The following is a 24,311-nucleotide window of genomic DNA, read 5'->3' on the forward strand; positions in this document are numbered from 1 at the left end:
CAAACTTACTTTTTACGATTAAAGGTATTGGCTTTATTAGTGTACATTTGATACAACATTTCTTTTTTAACTTAAAAGCTCTTCTTCATTTTTATTTTTTTTAACTGTTTTTAGAACAATCTAAATTTTAAATTTCTAAAAAAACCTTTTTTTAGCTTGTGTGAAAAATCCAAATAACATTTAATGCAATATTTTTTTTTATTTACAATCAAACAACTATTAAATTTTTAATAAAATTTTTTTTTTAAAAAAAAAATCACTATAAAAAGCTCTAAAAGTAAAAGTATACTATTACAGGCTATATCAGAGCGACACTTAATCCCAAACTATGACCATAATTTCAACTTAGTTAACTAGCAGTTTTTTTTTTTTTTTTTTTAACTTTGATCCGTAGATTTTTTTTATTTAATTTTTTTTCAACTTTGATACATGCCGTGCATTTATTGAACAAGGAAACAACAGAATTACAAATCCAAAAAATCTCATAAGACCTCTGTATACTACATCAAATACGTAACACATACCAAAACTATTAAAAGTAAACAAAAAATTGTTTAAAGAGCAAGTCCGCATAAAAAGTTAAAAGTTTGAAAACTAAAATTCAAACAAAAAAATTTGGTGATTAAAATGCAACTATGGATATAGTTAAGAAATTAACAGAGCTAATAATCCCTTATTACTAATTTGGATAAGGGGGATGGACAAGGGCAATAGCCCCGAAATTTTTTTAAAATTTAAATTTATAAAGATATATAATTCAACAACTTTGTAGAAATACTATATTTAGCCATTCAAAATAAAGGCAAAATATTTAGCCATTTGAATATTTATCGAAGATACGAAACAAATAAAATGTTTTATACTTTATAGTCATATATTAATGATAATTATGAAATAGGTGGTAAATTTTGTGGTTTTGTATTTTGTATTTAAGTTAAAATTAAATAAAATTTAATTTTATGGTTCTATATTTGTTTGTTTTACCCTTTTGCAATTAATGTTGTATTTTTATTTTAGTTAATTTCTAATTTTTTTTTTATTATGATTGTTTTTTAAGTATTCAAGTAACATGATAAGTTTATTCTGAAAATTTTTAATTTGTTGTTTTGCCTTTGTTCATTTAGATAATTTTTTAAGATAAATATTTCTAACTTTTTTTCTCTACAATTTAGGATTGAAGGTTTATGATTCAATATGTAAGCAATATTTAAAATATCAAAACTTTCTGCAAAATTTCTATGAAATTTTCATTTTTTAAGTATATCAAAAAGAAATTTAACTTTTAAGTGGAAACAGGTATAATCCTTTTAATATCCATCGAAATTTTCGATATTTCTTCACAATTTCCATAGAAATTTTCATCATAATATCCACATCAAATTCTCCACAATTTAGTTTAAAAAATCTATAGATTTTTATGAAATTTTTATAGAAATTTTAGAAATATCTACGGTTTTTTTGTTGAATTTTTTATCAAAATTTTTTATAAATATTAATAATTTTTAGTAAAACTTTTTGCCAAATTAATATTACTAATAGTTTTTTTTATCTTGTAATTGTCTTCCAATAATTAGGCAAATAAAAATAAAAATAATTCATATTTAACAAACAAGGTTCAAAATTATATTAGATAAGTTTACCTATCATATTGTTAGAGAAAATTAGTATCACAAATATATGTTTACCTACCTATTATTATTTTTTACAATAATAAATTTAATATTTGTATAAATATTATAAAGTAAATAAAATTAGAATATAGAAAAAAAAAATTGAAAGATAAGCAGGAAATATATTTTCGCAAAACCAAAGTTTCAAAATTTCGGTATCAATGATATATTAATAATTATATGTAAAATTATCAAGAAAATACATATTTTAGTAATTACCTCTTACATTTCACATTTTAAAATGAAAATGAAGAAAATAAAAACAATTCTACAACTATTAAAAGTTTTTTATAGTATTGAAATGACATTTATAAAATAAAATGTAATTGTAATAATTGTTCTATATATCTTAATTAATAAATAATTTTATTAAATTTATATATTTATATATTTTTAATAATAATAATATATTTTTAACTATTAATGCCTATTATAAATCGATAGATTAAAAGAACTAAAATATTCATTCAATATTCTCACAATTTTAATAGTTAATTTGATAATTAATTAATTAAATAAGCTAATCTAGAAGTTTCAAATAAAATTTTTATTTTTTAAAATAAAATTTCATCAATTTTTATTATTTTTATGAATTTTTATGAATACTCGATAATTTTTTATATTTTCATGAATATTTTTATATTTTGAATTCTCAATATTTCTATTACACCAAAATTTTGAATATTGTGTGCGAGTATAATTTTCTATCTAATTTAGTTAATAGATCTCAAAACCCACTCTATTTAACAGTGGAGTCGGAATAATTAGTGGATTTTGCTGAAATTTTCATGGTTCTAAATTGGCCTTCCCTCATGAAAATTTATGTATACACCATTGGTTATAATCATTTCATTTAATTTGGTACTAGTTAGTATGCACCAAAACCACAGTACTTCAACTAATCTTTTTTATATTATTAAGTCCTGAGGTTGTGGATTTAAAATATAGGATGGGAGAAATTGTTATAAATGATAAAAAATTCTTGTCAATTTGATTTTAATAGAAAATTAAGATATTAAAAAAATTTGAAAATATGTTAAATTATAAATGCCAATTGGGAAAAAGAATTGTTGTTTGGATTGTATAAAAAAATTTAGATTTCAGTGGGAACTGTCAAAATTTTAAAAGAACTAATTTCCAATAATCATTATTTTGGTAATCAATTTCCTATAAATAATTTTTTTAAAGTATTTAGTTTATAACAAAATATTTAGGATTTACAAGTAATTAATTAATTTTTTAAAAAACTGAGGATAAAATTATATTTTCATAAAATATATAAAATTAATTTTATTAAAATTTCAAAATATTTTTTTGGAATTTTTTTCATCATATTTCCTACATTATAAGATTTAATTTTCCTTGAGACCTATAATTTTCTTTTGCTAAAAATCATCCAAGCACACGAATATTTTATTTTTTCAAAAAATTTTAAATTTTTATTGATCTTAAAAATGCTCCTATCAATTAAAAGGTTTCGCTTTTTGGTTTTTCTTTTCTATTTAAACAGTGAACGGGGGTCCTGGGATACTCTATTAATTTTAAGTTGTAAAGGACTTGATTTTTTTTTCTTTCTTTTTTTTTTTTTAACATAAAAAGGATGACTTTTTTTTTTGGGTAATTATCAGCATTGCTACTTTATCACATTTGAACCTAGATAGGGATAAATAAAGAAGCATGGCACTTACCAATTCGGCTGGCAACAACTTTTTTATTTAAACTCCATTAAACACTTTTTACATGGTCCGCCAAGTGTTGGTTTGGTAAAGTTTGTGCTTTTTGTTTTTGATTTTCAATATTCTTTTTAGCATTTTATTCTAAATATGTTCAAAAAAAAATTACTCTTGCTGTGTATAATTGACTTGTGTTGATGATATTCTTAAACTTATTAACTAATTACAAACTTAAAAAAACTAACTACACCGTTAAAAGAATAAGAAATTAAAAAATAAAAAATAAAAATAAAACTGGAAAACCATCTCAAAATGTTTATAAATAAGGTTCATTTTGATAAAGTTTCAAATACCTATTTTGATCTCTCAAACAACAACACAAATATATATAAATATGTGTGTAGATAAATAAATAAATATGATCAAATAAAGAGCAAATTGAAACCTTTTTTGGCTTTTGTTAGGTGGGTTACTTCAAGCGCTTCATTTTGTAGGAAAAGTGATAATGCCACCACGGTTTCCAGCTTGCATAATATTATAAGAATAATTGACTAATTAAATAATGAAATTATTAAAATATTTGTCGGATGCCTCCTTCCTCCTTTCGCTGCTTCTATTTTATTTTATGTTCCACTCTCACCTCTTTTCTATAAGACTTTGGAAAATTTTCCATCTATATTGTGAGATTTCGGTAAAACTCATTGGCTCCCTAGCTTTGAAAAATTATCATTTACTTTTTTAATGTTTGAATAATTATCAGTAACACCTTTATAGTTGATTTTTGAAAAAAAAAATTTAATTTGTGAAAATTTTATTTTAATCTTATAGATTAAAATAAATATTATTTTATTATTTTATCATTTAATTTATAATAGTGCATACTATAATTTCATTTATACAATGATAAACAAAAATAATTAAAGAATGATAAATAAATTACAATTTTTAATATATGTTATTATATAAAAAAAACCATAGAATAAAGCTTTAATATTTATTTTGAATTTAAAGATCATATATGAATTTATTAAAAAATTAATCCTAATGTGGTAAATAATGATTATTCTAGACCTTAAAATTATTAATAATGATTTTTTAAATCTTGAGCATGCCAATAAATTTTGAAAATACAGATGAAATTTCCCTAAATCTTTTCTGGACGTCGGTAGAAGTGTAAATGGACTAAATGCATCTTCCACACCTACACTTATGCAAATCAATATTAATAATAATAATAATAATCATAACAAGAACTAAGAAACCTCCAATCAAATAATAAATAATTATAGTATGAAAAATAAAAACAGAAATAAATACCCAATTTTCATGGAAAATGGATAAGCACTTTATTCAATTCAATTGACATGTCGGCGTTGTCCAGCGGTCCATTTGGACCTTGACAATTGTGACCAATAACAATGTTATCTAAATAAACCAGCGAGGCTAATGGAAAAGCATTCAATTTTTATTTTATTTTACTTAATCTAGAAACTTTTTCAGTAGAAGTCAAATTTCGTTACGTCAAGAGCCTTTTTGTCCTCACATACCACCCAAAATTTCAGTTGATATTTTGAACCCCTATTAGATTCACCAGAACCCAATATCATAAACCCAACATTTCATTTCCAGGTGCCTGAAACTGCCACTCAGATGGAGCTCGAAGTAGTTTCCAAAACTGTCCAAGAGCTGGCCTCTGGAGAACAAGTGCCTGAAAGATATATTCAGAGAGACGGCGATGGGGGATTTTTGATTGATGCTTTTCCGATCATGGACATTCCAACTATTGATCTTGGCCTTCTTCTTTTGAATTCTTCAGATGCAGCACAACAACTTGAGAAACTTCGATCAGCTCTCAACACTTGGGGTTGCATTCAGGTCTGAAGTCAAACAACAAATTACTTCAATGATCATCTTTTTGTGTATACTGTTTTAAGTCTCATTTTATTCACATGGTTATTTTATCTTTCTAGCCCATTTATAATATATATATATATATATATATTTTGGGTCAATAATATATGCTGCAACAAGAAAAGAGCATGATATTCTAAATCTGATAAGCATTATTAAATTAGCTTCATAGCTAGCTTGGAAAAAGATTTGGATGTTTATAACCAGAATGTGGATATGTGAATAACTATTATTCCAAAGACAGGAACAGAAAATTGAAATTTGGGTTCAGATATCAAAGTTGGACAAAGTACAGATATTGATGAAAGAAGAGGAACTTGATTAGTTACCTGTTTATTGTGTTTAACTTGATATATATATATATATAGAGAGAGAGAGAGAGAGAGATGGGATTTATATAACTAAGTCCTAACATCTGAAGTTGTGGGGGTTTATAGTTATTTAACATGATATTAGAACTAGTCTCGAACTATGCTTTATCTTAACATAACTTGTGACATTGATATAATTTAACAAAAAAAGTAGAAGCATATATATCAAAATCTTTATTTTGTGTTTTTTTAAGGATTTTAAAACTGTTACATCAAGAATATTCTAAGCTGATTATGTGACAGCTTTTTTTTTTTTTTTTTTTTTTTTTTTTTTTTTTTTCCTTTCTGGTTTCGAATAATTCAACCGATTTTTATGACATGAACAAGGGATTGTGTTTTGGTGTTACAGGTAATAAACCATGGTATGACACCTGAATTCCTAGATGAAGTTCGTGAGGTTACAAAACAATTCTTTCAACTTCCAGTGAGAGAGAAGCAGAAATACTCCAGAGAAGTTAATGATATTGAAGGCTATGGGAATGACATGGTTCTTTTAGAGCAACAGAAACTCGATTGGACTGACAGACTATACCTCACCATATATCCAGAAGACCAACGTAAGCTCAAATTTTGGCCTGAAAATCCCCAATATTTTAGGTAATTTATTCTCACTGACGCACCAAATTCTTAATCATTCATGGAATTTGAGAAAGATCCTTGTTCATCACAGTTCTTATGTGGTACTTAATTGGAAAATTTATTTTAAAAATAACTCCTGTAAGAGTTTGAAATGTGTTCTACATACTTTTCCATCAAGACTTGAACCTGTAAATTAAAACAGGGAAATCTCTACTTTTATCTATTTATGTCCAAAATAATATGAAAAAAGCATTCCCATTCAGTGAAGAAAATGAGTTTTTGACAATCTAACGGTGTTAGTAATGAACACTGCAGTGGAATTTTGCAGGAATTTACCCTGAAATCAAAATCAGTAAGTAAACTTGTCCTTAAGGCTTTAGCACGGTCATTGAACTTGGAGGATAACTGCTTCCTGGAACAGTATGGAGAAAAAGCGAAAATGGATGCAAGATTCAACTTCTATCCCCGATCTTCGAGGCCTGACCTTGTTCTCGGCGTCAAACCACATGCAGATGGATCAGCAATCACCATTCTCTTGCAAGACAAAAATGTCGAAGGTCTTCAAGTTCTGAAAGACAACCAGTGGTACAGAGCTCCAATCATTCCTGAGGCTCTTTTCATTAATGTTGGTGATCAAGTAGAGGTAATCACTGCTATAATCTTTAGTAAGCATGCCTGCAATGTAGACTTGCAAAGCTTTTTGAACTAAATTATTGTAGATGTGTATAGATTCTCTTTTCATTTTGGGGATGATCGGTTATTGATAATGATTGTATTTGAATTCTAATCAAAAGCAAAATGAGTGCAAGACAAAACACTTTACAAAACCCATCAGGAAACTACAAATTTCTCTTCCATTGTTGTTTTGGCTTGAACCTAACTCTAAGATAAGTTTCCTAAAAGTTTCTCTCAAATCCGTTGCTACATATCTGTTTACATTATACAATTGATTGTTTGTAACATGCAGATATCAAGTAATGGAATGTTCAAGAGCCCAGTACATAGGGTATTGACAAATTCAGAAAGAAACAGGATTTCTATTGCAGTGTTCTATCTTCCAGAATCAGATAGAGAGATTGAACCTATTGAAGGACTGGTCACCAAGTCGAGGCCCAGATTATACAAAATGGTTAAAAGTTATGTTGATTTATTTTTCGAAAACTATCAGCAGGGGAAGAGACCAATTGATTCAGTAAAACTTCAAGTATAATTGCATGCATATTCTAAAATAACGGTTTGTGAAAGTTAAAAAGCATGTATTATTGGACTGATATCCAGTATTTTATTGAATAGGATAAATAAAATATGGACAAAATTATTTGTTCTGAAAGGAAATAGCATTTTCTTCATTCTGCCCTCACGTGGGCATCTATGACTTTGCCCCCTAAAAGTTATACTGATATATATATATATATGCTTCCAAGACCATCTACCAAGAATGAGATCAATTGATACAGGAAAAATTCAAATATAACATATTATGTGTGCATATAAACAAAGAGTATTTAGGTAATATATATATAAATGGTAGTCTCACTTTCCAATAGCTTAACAATCATACAGGTAAGTAAGCCCATGAACATGAACTTGTGACAACGCGTGTATTACTCTAATGAACAATACACTTTGGTAGTTCTTCCATTAAGATATCACAAAGGAGAAAAGAAATTATAGAATCCTTCACCTCAAAAAATTTGTGTATTTCCTTCTCTATATGTTATCTAGTTACCTTTCTTGTTTAAATAGGTCATAACGGTTTTGCTGCTATCTAAACCAAAGCTGTAAAATTTATCTCTTGCTCGAACTTCAAAAACCTATGGCAGGCATGCATGCTCTTGTAGGAAATGTTTTTGGCTAGAACTTGATCACATTCAGAGAGAGAAAGAGAGAGAGAGCGAGAGAGCAAAAGGTATGACAATCGTTCAAAAAGAAAATGTATTAATAAATTGCATTGAAAAAAGAAAGACATGAAAATATGATTAACATATTCTATCTCTAAACCTTGACGAGAAATGGATGATCATGATTTTCATTACCTTATGAGAAGTGGACAGAAATTATGAAGTTGGTATTAATTAATTCCTTTTTGAATTGAAGCTTGCTGAAGGTCCTACTATCTAAAGAATAAAGTTGCAGAAACTTAAAATAAAAAAAAAATAATAAAAACAAAAAAAAATTAAAAAAAAAAAAAAGGGTTAAGTGTCGTTTACTATCTGCAATAAGGGAAACAGGGGTGGATACGATGGAAGGGAGAGTGAGAAATATAGGATGCGATATGAGCTTAGTTGCCCTTCATTACTGGGTCACATGCTTTTGCTTGTTTTAATTATAAAATTTGGGATCTGCACTGCAAAAGCACTAGATGATAATTATATAAGAATAATTGACTAATTAATAATGGTTTTTGTCAGTTAAAAAAAATTAATAAAATAAATAAATAAAAGATGAAATGACAAAAGGATTGAAATAGTGGTCGGATCGAGCGCCTCCTTCCAATTTCCTCGGCTTCCATTTTTCAAGTCCCAAATGACCATGTAATTTTCTTGTTCCTGAAAAGTCTTCTTCAAGGCTCGACCTTCGCCCAAAAAAAGTGATGGCTTTACCACTAGGATGTTAATAGGAGGCATACAGGAGCTCTTTCAATAGCTTTTTCTAAATGTGAAAGAGTAATTTTATATACGAAAGTGTAATTTTTGTTAGCATTTGATGGTCCAAGGCAAACTTTTGTCACCACCTTATATAAATAGAATCACATACATTACCAATACCATAAAGAAACCCAACATTTGGGACCAAGGAGGTGCCGGCAAGTTCCTATCTTTTAGCCTAGATGGAGGTACCTTCGAAAACCGTCCAAGAGTTGGCTTCTGAAGGGGAACAAGTGCCAGAAGGTCTCTGAATGATGCTTTCCCGGACATGGACATACCAACTATTGTTCTTGGCCTTCTTACAACTTCTTCAGAGGTTGCACAAGAACTAGAGAAACTTCATTCAGCTCTCAACACTTGGGGTTGCATTCAGGTCTGAAATCAAGCAACAGATACTTCAAACATGATCTTTGGTATGCATACGACTGTCAAGTCCTATTTTATTCATATGATTATTCTAACTCTCTAGCCCATATTAATATATGCTGCAACAAAAAAGAATAAAAAATAAAATAAAATAAAGCAAGCATGCATGGATTTCTAAATATAATGAGCACCAGCAAATCAGCCTTGAAGCTATCTGAGGAAATTATTTGGTTCTTTGTATCTAGAACGTGGATGTGTGAATAAGTATTAATTATTCCATGGACAGCAACAATAAATGAAATTTGGAACCAAATATATACATATAGTTGGAATATATTTTCCTGACATCTAAAAATTTGGGGGTTTATGGTAATTTAACATGGCATGATAACCTAATAGTCTAGCTATCTATTGTGTTAACTTCTTTTAACTTTTGACATTGATGATATCTCGAACAAAAAATTATAAGCACATCACCATACTTTATGCCTGTCACAGGATTTAAAACCGTCTTACAAAACAATTTTGGTGTTACATAAACAAGGGTTGCTTTTGGTGTTACAGGTAATAAACCATGGTATGACACTTGAATTCCTAGAAGAAGTGCGTGAAATTACAAGACAGTTATTTCAACTTCCAGTGAAAGAGAAGCAGAAGCACTCCAGAGAAAATGATATTGAAGGCTATGGGAATGACATGGTTCTTTCAGAGCAATGGAAACTCGATTGGATTGACAGACTATATCTCACCGTATATCCAGAAGATCAACGTAATCTCAAATTTTGGCCTGAAAATCCCCAAGTTTTTAGGTGGTATCTTTCTTCTCTATCTTCTTACTGAGAACATAAAATTCTTACATTTCAGAGTATAAGAAAGAACCTGTCAATTAAAACAGGGCAAGTCTTTCTGTCCCACAAAACCCTTGTAGTCAAAGGAAAAATGGGTTTGGTAAGAAGAGATTAGTGATTCCCAACTAGAAAAAACAATCTGGTCTCAAATGCCAAATGTATTTGATCCAACATAGATCTACCAACATGATTGAAACTTTTTATTTTAAAATAACAAAATACAAGTGAGGTTGACAGTTACAAAAGTGAAACATAATAGAATTAATCGTGATTATTTAAATTTAGCGCAATAAATTAACACCTATTAAAATGCATATAAGTTAAACTGAGATCAACTCAGGAGACTATCCTAATCCAACCTAGATAAAAACAGATCCTCAATCCAAGTGGAGGTTGTTAAGATAATATATACATAAATATTAGACCACTTTTCAATAGCTTAAGCCTTTGAAAAGAGATAACTAGACATGATATTAGAGGCTGAGAACATTTTAACAAGGAAATTGGTCGCTTTCCAATAGCTTAACAATCAAGTAGGTAACAGATGAAGTTAGAGAAAGAGATCAAATGACCAATATAGGAAAACAGCATAAAATTCTTTCATTAGTGCCAATGTTAACAAGGAAGGTAAAATATAACTCCTGAGTTTATTACTCTAACGAACAAAACATTTTGATGGTTCTTCCATTAAATTACTAAGGTGTCTATCTCCGCTCATCCCCCTGTCACGTATTATGAGGCCGCAACCAAATTTGGAACCTCTTCTAGTACTGCATCCAACTCAAATTGAATCACTCTTCCATGTACAGCATTACCGCAAAAGCTAAAAGAAAAATACACAATAAGACACCTTAAAAACTTTCTGTATCTTGCTTTTTGCAAGTATGGAGCATGGTTACTCTAGATTCAATGGTAAGGAGAACAAGCAGCTACATTTTGTGTGGAACGGGTACATAACACCAACTGTCATTTAGTCTGAGGAATCAGTCTAATTGGATTTTGATTAAGTTACCACAATATCTTTAACCTTTGAACCCTACAAAACAAAATATAAATAAGTTATAAACATTTTTTTTTTCTTTTTTTGGGTCCTCTGATATAAACATTATCACTATCCAAATAGTACTAATAATCATTAATTACTGCCTGGCAAATAATTGACATTAACATCAGATTTTTAGGTTGAACTTAAATGTATCCAGCTTTACTATGTTTCTCACAAGCTGTCTTCGTAAAGGGGACAAATTACAAGCAAACAAAAAAGAAAATAAATAGGCATGCCAGATAAGATAATCACAAAGGAAGAGATTAACTTCCAGCAAGTTGAAAACAGTTAATTTTACCAACTGAAAATAATTGAAAATAAAACATTAATTGATTTAAAATTAAAACAAATCATAAGAATATCAATCTGCGACCATTTAAGAAGTAATACCGACAAAGCTAGAGTGATTAGACATTGAACATTAATTTTCTGAATCTTTGACTAATAATATTTACCACCAAAAATAGGTAACCATTCTGCTCACCAAAATTTTGGAAGACTGAATCAATCATTTTGGTTGTTAAGAGCATGTGAAGAAGATGCTGGCAGAGTACCATTTTCAGAGAGTTTCGGCAACAAGAGTATTTCTTGCAAATCTTGAGATTCATCAGCATTCTCAAACAGTTGCTTCCTATGAAAACCGTGCAAACGTGCAAAAAGCTGCTGCTTTAATGATTCAAAAGCCCTGTCCAGCCTCTTCAGTTGTTCCATTGCATTTACATTATACATGAATAAGCCATAATAAAGCTCAAAGCTATCCCCTGCTGTGTTGTCCACCAACTTCAATAAAGTCTCATAACCTTTTGTGTTGATTGGTGTCGACTCCAATCCCAATATTTCCAAAACTCTTCCCATTGTATGTGTAATAAACTGTGATCCCGCTGCATGCCTATCATGTTCCGAACATGACATCTCCACCATTTCACACCCTTCTTGTGCAAAAATATCAAGAAACCTGTCACATCGCAATACTCTTGATTCATCACTTCCAATCCTAACCTTGTCATAAACAAAAGGTAGAGAATTCCACCCATTTTTACCACTCTCTGGTCCAAACATCGGATGCGTGCAGAGAATATCAAAATATGGGGGTAGATTCTGAAGAAACAAATTCCTGGGAACTTCTTTCACAGAAAGTACATCAACAAACAGAGTATTTCTCTTCAATCTCTGAACCGGCAGTGACCTGAGAACTTTCTCAGTAGAAAGAATGGAAGTACAAAGAAGCACTACTTCTGGATGCTCTTCGCAAAGATCATCTGCATCGGAAAAGTACTGCACGCCTAGTTTCTGAGCCACATCAGAGTAGTCTGTTCGAGAATAAGCTAAAACTGTGTGGCCTTGGCGGACAATGGTTTTAGCAAGGAACTGTCCAAAGTTGCCAAATCCAATTATTGCAATCTTGAGCTTTGAATCATCATCCAAGTGTTTGACGATTTGTGCTCTCTTGTAAATGGATGGGTCGACATTCTGAAACCTGAAGGTAACATGAATGATTATTTGTTTAAAAGCAGCACTATGGTACTACGAGCATGAAATCACTAAAGTTGGGATCAGAAATTGTTCATTCCATTCCTTGTCCATTTTATAACGCTTCCCCACCACGCTCACAATTCACATGAAATTAGCAAGGACAAAATTGGAAAATAAGTCATCATACTCCATAAAATATTTCCATGATTCCCGTCATTATTTTTTTTTAGCTATTAATCCACCATGTCATTTCGAGTTTGACCATCAGGCCAAAACCCTTTTCTTTTTAGCTTCTTTTTTTATATATATAAATGAAGTATCAAGCTCAAAAGAGAACATATTCACACTAAGATTTCTTGCAAATTCTTTCACTATTTAAAGCACACAAATGGCTCAAACTAAACAAACCCGAAATTTAAATTCTAAAAGAATAAAAGAGAGAAAAATAAAATAAAATAAAATAAATTTATTCACCAATAAAGTGCAAACCCATATTTTTTTGGAATCTGCATAAAACCATATAGTATATGCAACATTAGGGGTTTTACCTCATTCCCTTGGAGGAAGAGGCCGAAGCAGCAGCCCCATTCGAACCATGCTGTGCCGCCAAGTAACTCTCAAGCTTAATCCGTGCCCCCTCTGCATTCCCAAACAATTGCTTCCTCACAGCACCATGCAAACGCCCAACAAGCTGTTTCTTCAAAGCCTCGAAAGCCAAATCCAACCTCTCCAACATCTCCAAAGCTTTGTTAATGTACATAAACAACCCATAATACAAATCAAAGCTGTCACCAGCAGTGTTCTCCACCAAGTCCAACAAAGCCTCATAACCTTTTGTATTAATCGGAGTCGACTCCAACTTCAACTCATTCAACACCCTCCCAATGGTGTGAGTAATAAACTGTGATTCTGCGGCATATTTGTCATGATCAGAACAACTCATCTCCACCATTTTGCACCCTTCTTTAGCAAAAATGTTGAGGAACTTCTCGCACCTTGAGATCCTCGATTCCTCGGTCCCAACTCGAACCTTCTCGTACACAAAGTAGAGCCCATTCCACCCATTTCGAGCACTTTGGGGTCCAAACATCGGATGTGTACAAATGAGATCGAAATCATTAGGCAACAGATTAAGCAACAAATTCTTGGGAAACTCTTTAACTGACAGAACATCCACAATCAACGTATTGCGCTTCAATCTCTGCAGTGGCAGAGACTTGAGGACCAGCTCGGTAGAAAGAATGGAACTGCAGAGCAAAATGACTTCTGGATGTTCTTCGCAGAGGTCATTTGGGTCGGCAAAGAAAGAGACGCCCAGTTGGCGAGCGACATGGGAGTGATCGGATCGGGAATGGGCAAGTACTGTATGGCCTTGACGAACGAGGGTCCGAGCTAGGAATTGACCGTAGTTGCCGAAGCCAAGAATGGCAATCTTGAGCTTATTTGAGGTGTGGAAATCGGCTGCTATTTTGGACTCGTAGTCGTAGGGTTGAGCAGCGTCGAGGGATTGGATTTTGAGGGGACGATAACGGAGGGAGAAAGTTTGGGTATTGGAAGTCAGAGAAAGAGGTTGGGGTGGTGGAGTAAGAGGGAGAGAGAGAGGAGAGAGAGAGGGATTCGGAGGTAATGGGTGGAGAGGAGAGAGGGAGACGGAGAGTGGCATAGTCGAGGCACAGAGAAAAAGAAAACCTGGTTGGTCGGAAAAATCCTAGGAAGCGGCTCACTGCAACGGTGAAACTACGATGTTTCCGCCAATTCGTGTAATTTGTAATGTCGAAGGCGGCATTGCCAACATGAATGTCTCTGTTTTTTTGTTTTGTTGGGGGTTGGGGTGGGGGGTGTGTCGGCTCAAATGGCAGTTGAAGGTGACGATGTTGACCAAAAAGATCTATAAAACGATTTTTACCAAAGAAAGTGAAAAGAATTAAAAAAGGAATACAACACAGCACAATGTACAGTAATATATACTCATTGACATCGCGCCCAAACAGCCATTTGGTGCTCCATCACCGACCCGACTCCGATACTCCCACGTCTCTCTTTCCACTGTCAGATTTTCAAACATGTTTATTGTGAATCTGTTTTTGGGTTTCTTCTTTAGTTTATTATTGCATTTATCTCCGTATGACATGGTGTATCTAAATTTATAATAATTAAATATATTTAAAAATTTTATTGTTATTAAATTTTTTTTTCAATTTATATTATAAAAGTTGATTAAAAATTATAAATTTTATTTTTACATTCAATACTATACAATCATAAAATTAAAATTAAAAATATTTACTGATATAATATTTTTTATATATGAAATTTCTCTATCTAATTTTTTTTATTTATGAAATTTAAATTTAAATTCATTTATATAATTTAATTCAAATTCAAATGTATTTAAATAATATTTCTCATTTATAAAATTTAAATTCAAATTCAAAGATATTTTGATTTCTTATAAATAATTCATTTCCATATATTAAATACTCATAATGTAATTTTATTAATTAATTAATTAATTATTATTATTATTTAAGATTATTGTATATTAATATTATTATAATTTTAAGCATTTATTTCCGTTGTTAACATATATATATATTTACATATATAAGTACATCTTAATCATTTTTTGGAAAATATTAAAAAAATACTTTATTTAACATAAATTTATTTATAAAAAAATCAATTTCATTATTAGTTATAGTATTTTAATATTATTATTTTATAATAAAATTCCATTTATTAAATATCTATATATGAACATGTATTATTTTATGAAATTATTATGTGAAATATTTTAATAATAAGAAAATCTTTTATTACATACATGTTTTTTTACCTTATGTTTTAAAATTTTAAAAAGAAATCAAATGAGGATATCAATTTTATTATTAATTTATTTATAGTTATATATATTTTAAGTATATCAAATAAAGATATCAATTTTATAATTGAAATCTATATATTATAATATTGAAATTTCATTTATTACATATATATATATATAAATATATATATATATATATGAATATGTATTAATATATAGAATTTTTATGTCAAATATACTTAATGAAAACAACATATTCTATTATATAATAAAATAAAGAGATCAATTCCATTATTAATTACTATATATAAAATCTTATTATTTTGCAATAAAACAAATATAAAAACTAATAAAAATATTTATAGTTAGATTATAATTTTTTTTAATATTTTCTTCTAAGTATATAAAATTTATATACTCAAATTTGAATACATGTAATATTCTTTATCATTGCTTCTGTATTTTTGTATTTTTATTATTTACTGAGAATATGGTATGAATATATATATGCATATATATACAATATCACTTGCTATATATCTATTATCATAATCTTAAGATTGTTTTTTAAATATTTATTTCCTTTGTTGACATAAAATTATATATATAAGCACATTTTAAACATTTTTTGGAAAATATTTTAAAAATGCATTATTTACCTTAAATTTCTTGGTAAGGCGATCAATATAATTATTAATTACTATATTTTAATCTGACTATTTATAATGCAATTCAATTTATTAATATACATATATGAATATGTATTAGTATATGGAAATTTGAGGTAAAATATATTTAGTAATAAGAAAATCATTTATTATATACATATTTTTTTACTTTATCTTTTAATATTTAAGAAAAAAACAAATAAGAAGATTTAATCTCACTATTAATTTATTTTTGTTTACATATATTTGAAAGATATCAAATAAAGATATCAATATTATAATTGAAATTACATCTATTACATATATATATATATACTACAATAATGAGGAGAATATTTTGATAAATTATTATTAACAAAATAAAATATAAATGATAGCTGACCATATATATGTATATGTTATCATAATTTTAAAATTATCTTTTAAATGCATATTAAAAAAAATTTTATATATATATATATACATGTCTTTTTAAGCATTTATTTTCTAGTAAATCTTAAATATTTTTTGGAAAATATTAAAAAAATACATTATTCATTATATATTTATTAGTAAGAAGATTAATTTTATTATTAGTTGCCGCATTTTACTCTTATTATTTTATAATGAAATTTCATTTATTATATATCCATATATGGATATGTATTATTTTGTGAAATTATTATGTAAAATATTTTAATAATGAAAAAATCTTTTATTATATACATGTTTAATAAAAGTAACTATTAAAAGTACCTTTTTTAATAATCAAAGAAAAAACCAATAAAAGTAACTATAATATTTTGGAGAAATCTATACATTAATAAATTTATGTGACAAACAATGTTTACAAATCAAATAATTATGGACAGAGGTAATTTTGTTGGTAAAGTGATATTTATTCTCAAGTAAAATAATTAAAATTTAAATATTTTTAAGTTTAATTAAATAGATCAATATTTTTCTTATTAATAGTTAATTTCTTTATTTTATTTTTATATTTTTTTAAATAGATTATTAAAATATATAGTAGGCCACAATACCATTATAATATATATGTATATATTTAGGCCTGTTATAATATATATTAGGTCATCTAATATTAAGCCATATATATATGTATTATTCTGTTATAATATATATGTGTATTAATTAGGCCATAAATATATATTTGGTAAATAAGATAAAACCAAATATTTTATTTATTTTTAATTTATTTCAAAATTATTATTATATGTAATTTTATCAATTATTTGATAGTTATGGATATTTATATCAAAAATTAATTTTACATATATTTGGTTATATCTATAAAAGATAAGATAATAAATAATAAATAATAAATAAAATAAAAAATAAATAAAAATAATATTTTTGGAGGGAATTTGGAATAAGGATATGCTGACACATGGCACATACTTTTTTTTTTATATATTATATAGATTTTCTAGATTTGTTATACCATCTTTGTTTTTATTCCTAGAGATATTAATTTGTTTACTTAATTTATTTACTTATTTATCTTATTATTTTCTTTTATTTTAACATTGTATAGTTTATATAACCATAAGTGATCATAGTAAAATTCCCTTTTCCACTTTATTAAAAAAGTAATATAATAAAAAAATAAAAAAGAACAAAAAGAACAAAAAGAACGAAAAGAAAGAAAAGGATTTACATATCCATATAGTTTATATTAACTTTCAAGCTATTAATATATTGTTATGATCCAACAAAAAAATAAAATAAAATACTAATACAATGTCATATAATTTTTATCTATTAATAATATATTTGATAAACAATGTTTTCTTTTTTTTTTTTTTATGAAATATATTTGATAAACAATTGATTTATCATTTACTAAACAAAATTTATTTACCAAAATATTTACCATACAAATTCTATAAACAATTTGATGCTTGTACATGTTATTCCATCAAGTAGGACAACGTTTTACACCGTACCATTTCTCCTTTTTTTTTTTTTTTTTTTTTTGTCCCCTTGTTTTTCTTTTTTTCTTTTTTTTTTCCTTTTTTTCCAATTTTCGCACGTTTTATCGTGAGGTAATCAAAAGAAGAAATTCACCTAATTTTTCTCCCACGCAAAACACAAGGTGCATTTATCAAAATAGCTTGGAAATTTCCCATTCGAAATTTTGATTTGATGCACCAACCTTTCCATTAGCGAGCTTTCTGAATTGCAATACGATGAAGATAACAAAATAAAAGCCAGAAAGGCAACTGACCCATTTGTTTTTTTTGCATTTCAAAATCAAATATAATAGAAGTCAAATGCAAAATGAACAATAACCAGTTTTTTACTGAGTAAATGAATAACCAAAAGGCATTGCAACTCTTCACGAGTTCTTCAACAATTATCATCATCATCGTCATCATAATTAACCCCTACAAAGGGGAAAGTTTTCCTTTGCCGATTCAACCTTGGAAGACACTATTTTTAAAAAAGCTATAACATTGGCCTACAGACTAAATATACTTTGATAGGAAGGAAGATGAATAAAAAAAGAGGGGATCAGCAAAATAAAAATGCAGAAGATTTGAGACGACATTGGATCTGGATAAAACTAGGGGGTCCATAAATTGCTGAACCATACCCCAGTTTTCTGTAACATCCTTCGACTTAGAAGATCTTGAAAAGCAGGCCACCATGGGTAGCAAAGAAAGGAGCGAAAACAAGCGACTCGACGGCCATTAGCTTAATGAGGATGTTGAGTGATGGCCCAGATGTGTCTTTCAGTGGGTCACCAATGGTGTCACCGATAACAGCTGCTTTATGTGGATCTGATCCTTTTGGACCAAGGGTTCTTGCATGCTCTGAGGCTCCAGCCTAAAACCCCAGTAAGAAATTTAGCACACAAGACGCATCATGAAACCAAAATAGTATTTAGTAAGGAAGGAGTCCTAAAAATCCAATCAAATGCTTACCTCAATATATTTCTTGGCGTTATCCCATGCACCACCGGTGTTGGATGCAGAGATAGCAATCTATAAATGTCAAGAAGATTTAGGTTTCATTCTATAAGCTATTCATAAGTCACATATATGGTGCTTTTATAAAAAGAAGGTTATTCAGCAATTACCTGCACACCAGAGACGAGAGACCCAGCGAGGACACCAGAAAGAGTCTCCACACCAAAAAAGATACCAACGATGAGGGGTGTCAGCATGACAAGGGCACCAGGTGGGATCATCTCCTTGATGGAAGCATCAGTTGAGATCTTAACACATGTTGCATAGTCAGGCTTGGTAGTACCCTCCATGAGACCTGGGATGGTGTTGAACTGTCTGCGCACTTCCTCAACCATCTTTAAAGCTGCACTTCCCACACTCTTCATTGTCATGGCAGAGAACCAATAAGGAAGCATAGCACCCACAATCAAACCAATGAACACTTTTGGAGTCAAGACATCAACCGTTGAGATTGATGCACGGCTCACAAAGGCACCAAAAAGGGCTAGGGACACCAGAGCAGCAGAACCAATAGCAAAACCCTGAAACAAAAACACCAAATAACAATCAGCCATGTTATGAAAGCCCTTCTTGATTAATTCATACATCCATGAATTTCATCAATGAAGTACATCATTTGATACCAATGAATAATGTTTCTAACAAGTTACTAAAGTTAGTTCAAACAAATTTGGCCAGTTTGTACTTAAAATGGAAACCGGAGGTTGTGTAGCTTGCACACGTGAGAGAAGACTTTCAAACCTTGCCAATGGCAGCAGTGGTGTTTCCTGCAGCATCAAGGGCATCAGTCCTCTCACGGATTCTGTGGCTCATGCCTGCCATCTCAGCAATACCTCCAGCATTGTCACTGATTGGACCATATGCATCAATGGCCAATCCAGTAGCTATGGTACTTAGCATTCCAAGTGCAGCAACAGCAATACCATACATAGCAGCAAAGCTAAAACTAACAAATATGCTAACTGCAATGGCAAAAATAGGAATAATAACAGATTTGTATCCCAATGCAAGACCAAAAATGACATTGGTGGCAGCTCCAGTCCGGCAGGAATCAGCAACATCTTGCACAGGGCTAAACAATAATGCAAACAAATCAAGTTCAAACTCGTTAAAAATTACAAAATCAAATACATCACAAGATTACATGCCTAATTTTACCTGTACGCATTGCTTGTGTAATACTCTGTTACAAAACCAATGATAAGCCCAGCCCACAGACCAACAGCAACACATAAGAACAGCTGCCTGCAAACACAAAATGATGCTAATAAAATAAGAATCTGGTAATATACATATAATGTGGCAGAGAGAGAGAGAGGGGCACACACACACTCATATGCATGTGTGCTTTGGTGTAAGTGTGAGGGTGTATGCATACATTTTCATAGCCATATTGTATTTATTTATAAATGTAAATGGAAAGCCCAAAATGTAAGGCTTCAGACATATATACTTTACTCTTTCAAGCGTTCTAAAACAAGAAAACAAGAAAAGTATTGAAGCACTCTAGATGGAACTGATCTACTTCAAGGTCAAAATATTCTTCTATAAAGCAGTCCTACCATTGTACAAATTGTGTTGTAGACAATATAAGACAAGCAAATGCCTCATAGATCAACATAAAAGACCACATCAAAAAATGGAAGCTTAAATCATTGCAACACTTATATTTCTCCAAAGCAGAATAAAACCTACCAGTTCTTTACAACCTTCTGTGTTCCAAAATTGAAAATGGTGAAGGAAGATGGAAGTGCAATCCAAGAAACAATTGCAATTCCAAAAGTCATCAGAACAGTGGAAATGATAAGTTGTTTCTTTAATGCTGGTTCAATTTCCTTCACAGCCTTTATCTCAAAGACATCAGTTGCGAATAACGTAGTGATCAAGCAAACAAGAATACCAACAGAACTGATTGTGAGAGGATATAACATTGCAGTCAACTCGTGGTTGATCCCAAAGGAAGAGATAGAAGCGACAACAAGAGCAGCACAGGATGACTCAGCATAAGAGCCAAAAAGATCAGAGCCCATGCCAGCGATATCACCCACATTGTCACCAACATTATCAGCAATCACCTGATACCATGGAAGTTAAAACATAAACATGCAAGCAAAGAAAATTTTTTAAAACAATAACAATTCCAAAAGCAGTGATCCTTACAGCTGGGTTCCTTGGGTCATCCTCAGGGATGTTCCTTTCAACCTTGCCAACAAGATCAGCACCAACATCAGCAGCCTTAGTATAGATACCACCACCAACTCTTCCAAAGAGAGCCATGGAAGATCCACCAAGTCCATACCCAGTTATAGATTCGAAAAGGCCACCCCAGTCTTCACCATAGTATATCTTGAAGAGATTAATTGTAATGTAAAGAACCAATAGACCATTTGCAGCAAGAAGAAAACCCATTACGGCACCAGATCTAAATGCAGTGATAAATGCCTTCCCAACACCTTTTCTTGCCTCCAAGGTGGTTCTGGCATTTGCATAGGTAGCAATTTTCATTCCAAGAAAGCCAGAAACCACTGAAGTAATAGCACCAAGCAAAAAGGATATGGTGCTGAAGACTGCAGTGGCAAGAGCTGGCTTGCAAAGCTTCGATGGGTCAAAAGAGCATGGCTGGCTGCTTGTGCTGAAACCCTCCACAGAGCCAAGGAAAACAAAAATCAAGATTGCAAAAGCAACCATGAAAACACCAACATACTGGTATTCAGTAAAAAGAAAGGAAGTGGCTCCTGTGACATCCAAGAGTCAAAAAGTTAGTGAAACCCTAAGTGTTCCACGCAAAATGATGATTTATCCATAAAAGAAAAACCATTCCAATATATACCATGATTTTATTAAAACACCAAACTTGAGTAATACAAAAGGTAAAAAAATAAATAAAGAGATTAGATGGTGCATAACAAAAAGTAGACTCAATGTAATTTGATTGTTGTTTTCATAATTACTACTAGGCCACATTTGGACATCCAGTATAAATAAAAGTTTCATGAAAGCAAATTTATTGCTGCCAATATGTTTTAAAAAATAAAAGAACTTCATGCAACATTAAGTTGTAAACGTCAATAATTCACTTGCTTATCATCAAGCAAATCCTACTTCTTTTTCGTTTTTACAAAAAGCAGGGATCTATACCTGCAGCAATGCATCAAAAAGTAATATGTCACTTAAACGTGGGCTACATTTAGGAAAAAGGGTTAACTTTCATACAGGATTGTAAATCTTAAAAAAATTCTCCAAAATGGCATTCCCAAACAGGGTTACTACTTCTAATAAGACATCAAAAGTGATCGTATACTCTTCTTGAAAATGTCCACACACCAAGATTTTTATCCAACAATAAAGAATCTTTTATAAGATCACACAAATAAGAATTTGTTAAAAGGAGAGAGAGAGAGGGAAAAAAAAAAAAAAAAAAAAAGAGCATTAAGTTAAAAATTTAGATAGAATAAATTCTAATACTCTCTCTAACCCAGCAATAAATCATATTGCATCAAGTGAGTAAATTTCTGATCTTGAGATGCCTCAGATAGGCGGACTCCATCCTTATAAAAATTCTTTAAATTTGAGATTTCTGAAATTAGCCATTTCTACATAGTACAATTTAACAAGGGAAAAAAAAAAAAAATGAACCGAACCCCCCCTATACACATCAGAGATCAGTAGATTAAAGAACCACCCAATATCTAAGAACAATAAAAAGATTCATGCACATTCAAAAAAAAAAAAAAAAAAGATTCATGCACCAAAAAAAAAAAAGAAAAAAAAAATTTCCAAATTGATAAACTAAAACAAATTAGAGAACGCCGTTTGAGAGTCCAATAATGAAATCAACTTCGATTTTTTTTTTTTTTTTTTGGGTTATATCGGCGATTATGCAAAATTCTTTTTGATTGCAACTGTGCAAAACCATGTGCATCAATATGAATACTATCATAATAAAAGAACAGAAAATATTTTAAAAAACAAAAGATCCAAATGAAATTCATGAAGTCTAAACAACAAGATACGATGACCACCATAAAAATAAATTTGATCGCAAAATAATAATAAATTATTCACTGGGCCCCAAATTCTAGAATTATCGACCATTTCAGATCTGGAAAAAAGGTTCCAAGGAAAAAACAAAAAATAGTCATATGGCTTTCAAGTAGTTCAACCATTTCTATCTTACGCTACGCTAGTCCCCACTAAACAAAAGGTTCAAAGTAACTCAAAAATTGCAAAAAAAAAATATATATATATATATATATATCTCAAACCAAAATGATACAACACAGACACATAAACACATTAATAAACGAATGAAACCCTAAGCAATATCTCAGTTCGGGAAACTCAAGCAGACACGACGAAAACGAAAACACAAAAAAAAAAAAAAAAAAGAAGGGAAACAGAAAAAAACAAAACGACGTCGGATCTACCAGGAATCAGTCAAAGCCACCAATTCCAAAAGCTTGTGTTTGACAGAAAGAGAGAGAGAGAGAAAGAGAAAAAAAAGGGACCTTCAGAAATGGCGTTCTGGATTTCGGCGCACTTGAGGACGACGTTGTGGTCGTTAAGGCCTTCTTCTTCCTCGATGAGGTAGTCGGCATATCCATTCTTGTTGTTGTTGTTGTTGTTGTTGTTGTGGGAATCTCTGGCAGGAGAAACCTTAACCTTGGAGACCAAGAACCACTGAACCAGAGAGAATCCGATTCCAATCACCGCACAAATCGGGATCAGTATCTCCGTCCCGAGATCTGGGAGAAGTGCCGCCCCCATGCCTCTTCTAACCTTCACAACAAAACCACAACCACAGAGAAACAAAAAAAAAAAAAAAAAAAAGAAAAAAGAGAAAAATGGAAGCTCTTTTGGCGGTGCGAATAAAGAAAGGAAAATATACGAGAGAGTCGAGGAGGTGAAGAGGGTGGTGAGGGACTTATTATATATAGACACAGACACAGAGAGAGAGAGTGTGTGTGTGTGCGTGTGTATGTGTGTGTGTTTGAGGGGGTGGATATGGAAATGGAATTTTTGGGCGACAGAGAGCGCGTGTGGTAGAAAATTATATAAATTCCTATAATTAAAAAAATAAACAATATTCAAATTTTGGAGTTTGGAGGGGAGAGAGAGAGAGAGAGAGAGAGAGAGATAGAGAGAGAGAGAGATGGCCACTGCCTGTCTGCCAGATCTAGTTCTTTTTTCTATTTTCTTTTTTAGTAATATAAAATTATTAATTTTTTGTATAGATAAAGTCATTTGGGAAGTATCAGCACCA

The 24,311-nt window shown here is 30.4% G+C and overlaps 2 protein-coding genes and 1 long non-coding RNA gene across 3 annotated transcripts; 1 reads left to right on the top strand and 2 right to left on the bottom strand.

Moving 5' to 3' along the window:
* The first annotated feature begins 4,860 nt into the window (after positions 1 to 4,860).
* Positions 4,861 to 7,574, top strand: LOC125423822 (protein SRG1). The gene is made up of 4 exons (XM_048479286.2): positions 4,861 to 5,218; positions 5,975 to 6,222; positions 6,520 to 6,847; positions 7,172 to 7,574. Exons 1-4 carry the CDS (start codon positions 4,994 to 4,996, stop codon positions 7,412 to 7,414), a joined length of 1,044 nt encoding a protein of 347 aa, XP_048335243.2. The 5' UTR covers positions 4,861 to 4,993; the 3' UTR covers positions 7,415 to 7,574.
* A 978-nt stretch (positions 7,575 to 8,552) lies between these two features.
* Positions 8,553 to 10,104, bottom strand: LOC125423823 (uncharacterized). The gene is made up of 2 exons (XR_007242534.2): positions 9,968 to 10,104; positions 8,553 to 9,227 (listed from the first exon to the last, which is right to left on the bottom strand). It is a non-coding gene; the product is annotated as an uncharacterized LOC125423823 (long non-coding RNA).
* Positions 10,105 to 10,643: 539 nt separating this feature from the next.
* Positions 10,644 to 24,078, bottom strand: LOC107408197 (pyrophosphate-energized vacuolar membrane proton pump). Its single transcript, XM_060813796.1, has 11 exons — positions 23,557 to 24,078; positions 21,209 to 21,783; positions 20,744 to 21,123; positions 20,207 to 20,293; positions 19,790 to 20,120; positions 19,159 to 19,569; positions 19,004 to 19,063; positions 18,702 to 18,905; positions 13,133 to 14,292; positions 11,596 to 12,588; positions 10,644 to 11,102 (listed from the first exon to the last, which is right to left on the bottom strand). The coding sequence occupies exons 1-10, from the start codon at positions 23,813 to 23,815 to the stop codon at positions 11,616 to 11,618; spliced, it is 4,440 nt and encodes a 1,479-aa protein (XP_060669779.1). The 5' UTR covers positions 23,816 to 24,078; the 3' UTR covers positions 10,644 to 11,102; positions 11,596 to 11,615.
* Between the last annotated feature and the right edge of the window lie 233 nt (positions 24,079 to 24,311).

This window comes from Ziziphus jujuba, chromosome 1 (genome assembly GCF_031755915.1).
Source record: "Ziziphus jujuba cultivar Dongzao chromosome 1, ASM3175591v1".
Classification (NCBI taxonomy): Eukaryota; Viridiplantae; Streptophyta; class Magnoliopsida; order Rosales; family Rhamnaceae; genus Ziziphus; species Ziziphus jujuba.

Coding starts and splice junctions, on each gene's coding strand:
- LOC125423822 (XM_048479286.2), top strand. CDS start 4,994: ATGGAGCTCGAAGTAGTTTCCAAAACTGTCCAAGAGCTGGCCTCTGGA. Junction 5,219..5,974: donor ACACTTGGGGTTGCATTCAG/GTCTGAAGTCAA, acceptor TTGGTGTTACAG/GTAATAAACCATGGTATGAC. Junction 6,223..6,519: donor GAAAATCCCCAATATTTTAG/GTAATTTATTCT, acceptor TGAACACTGCAG/TGGAATTTTGCAGGAATTTA.
- LOC107408197 (XM_060813796.1), bottom strand. CDS start 23,815: ATGGGGGCGGCACTTCTCCCAGATCTCGGGACGGAGATACTGATCCCG. Junction 20,294..20,743: donor CAGAAGGTTGTAAAGAACTG/GTAGGTTTTATT, acceptor TTGTGTTTGCAG/GCAGCTGTTCTTATGTGTTG. Junction 12,589..13,132: donor TCTTCCTCCAAGGGAATGAG/GTAAAACCCCTA, acceptor TGTTACCTTCAG/GTTTCAGAATGTCGACCCAT.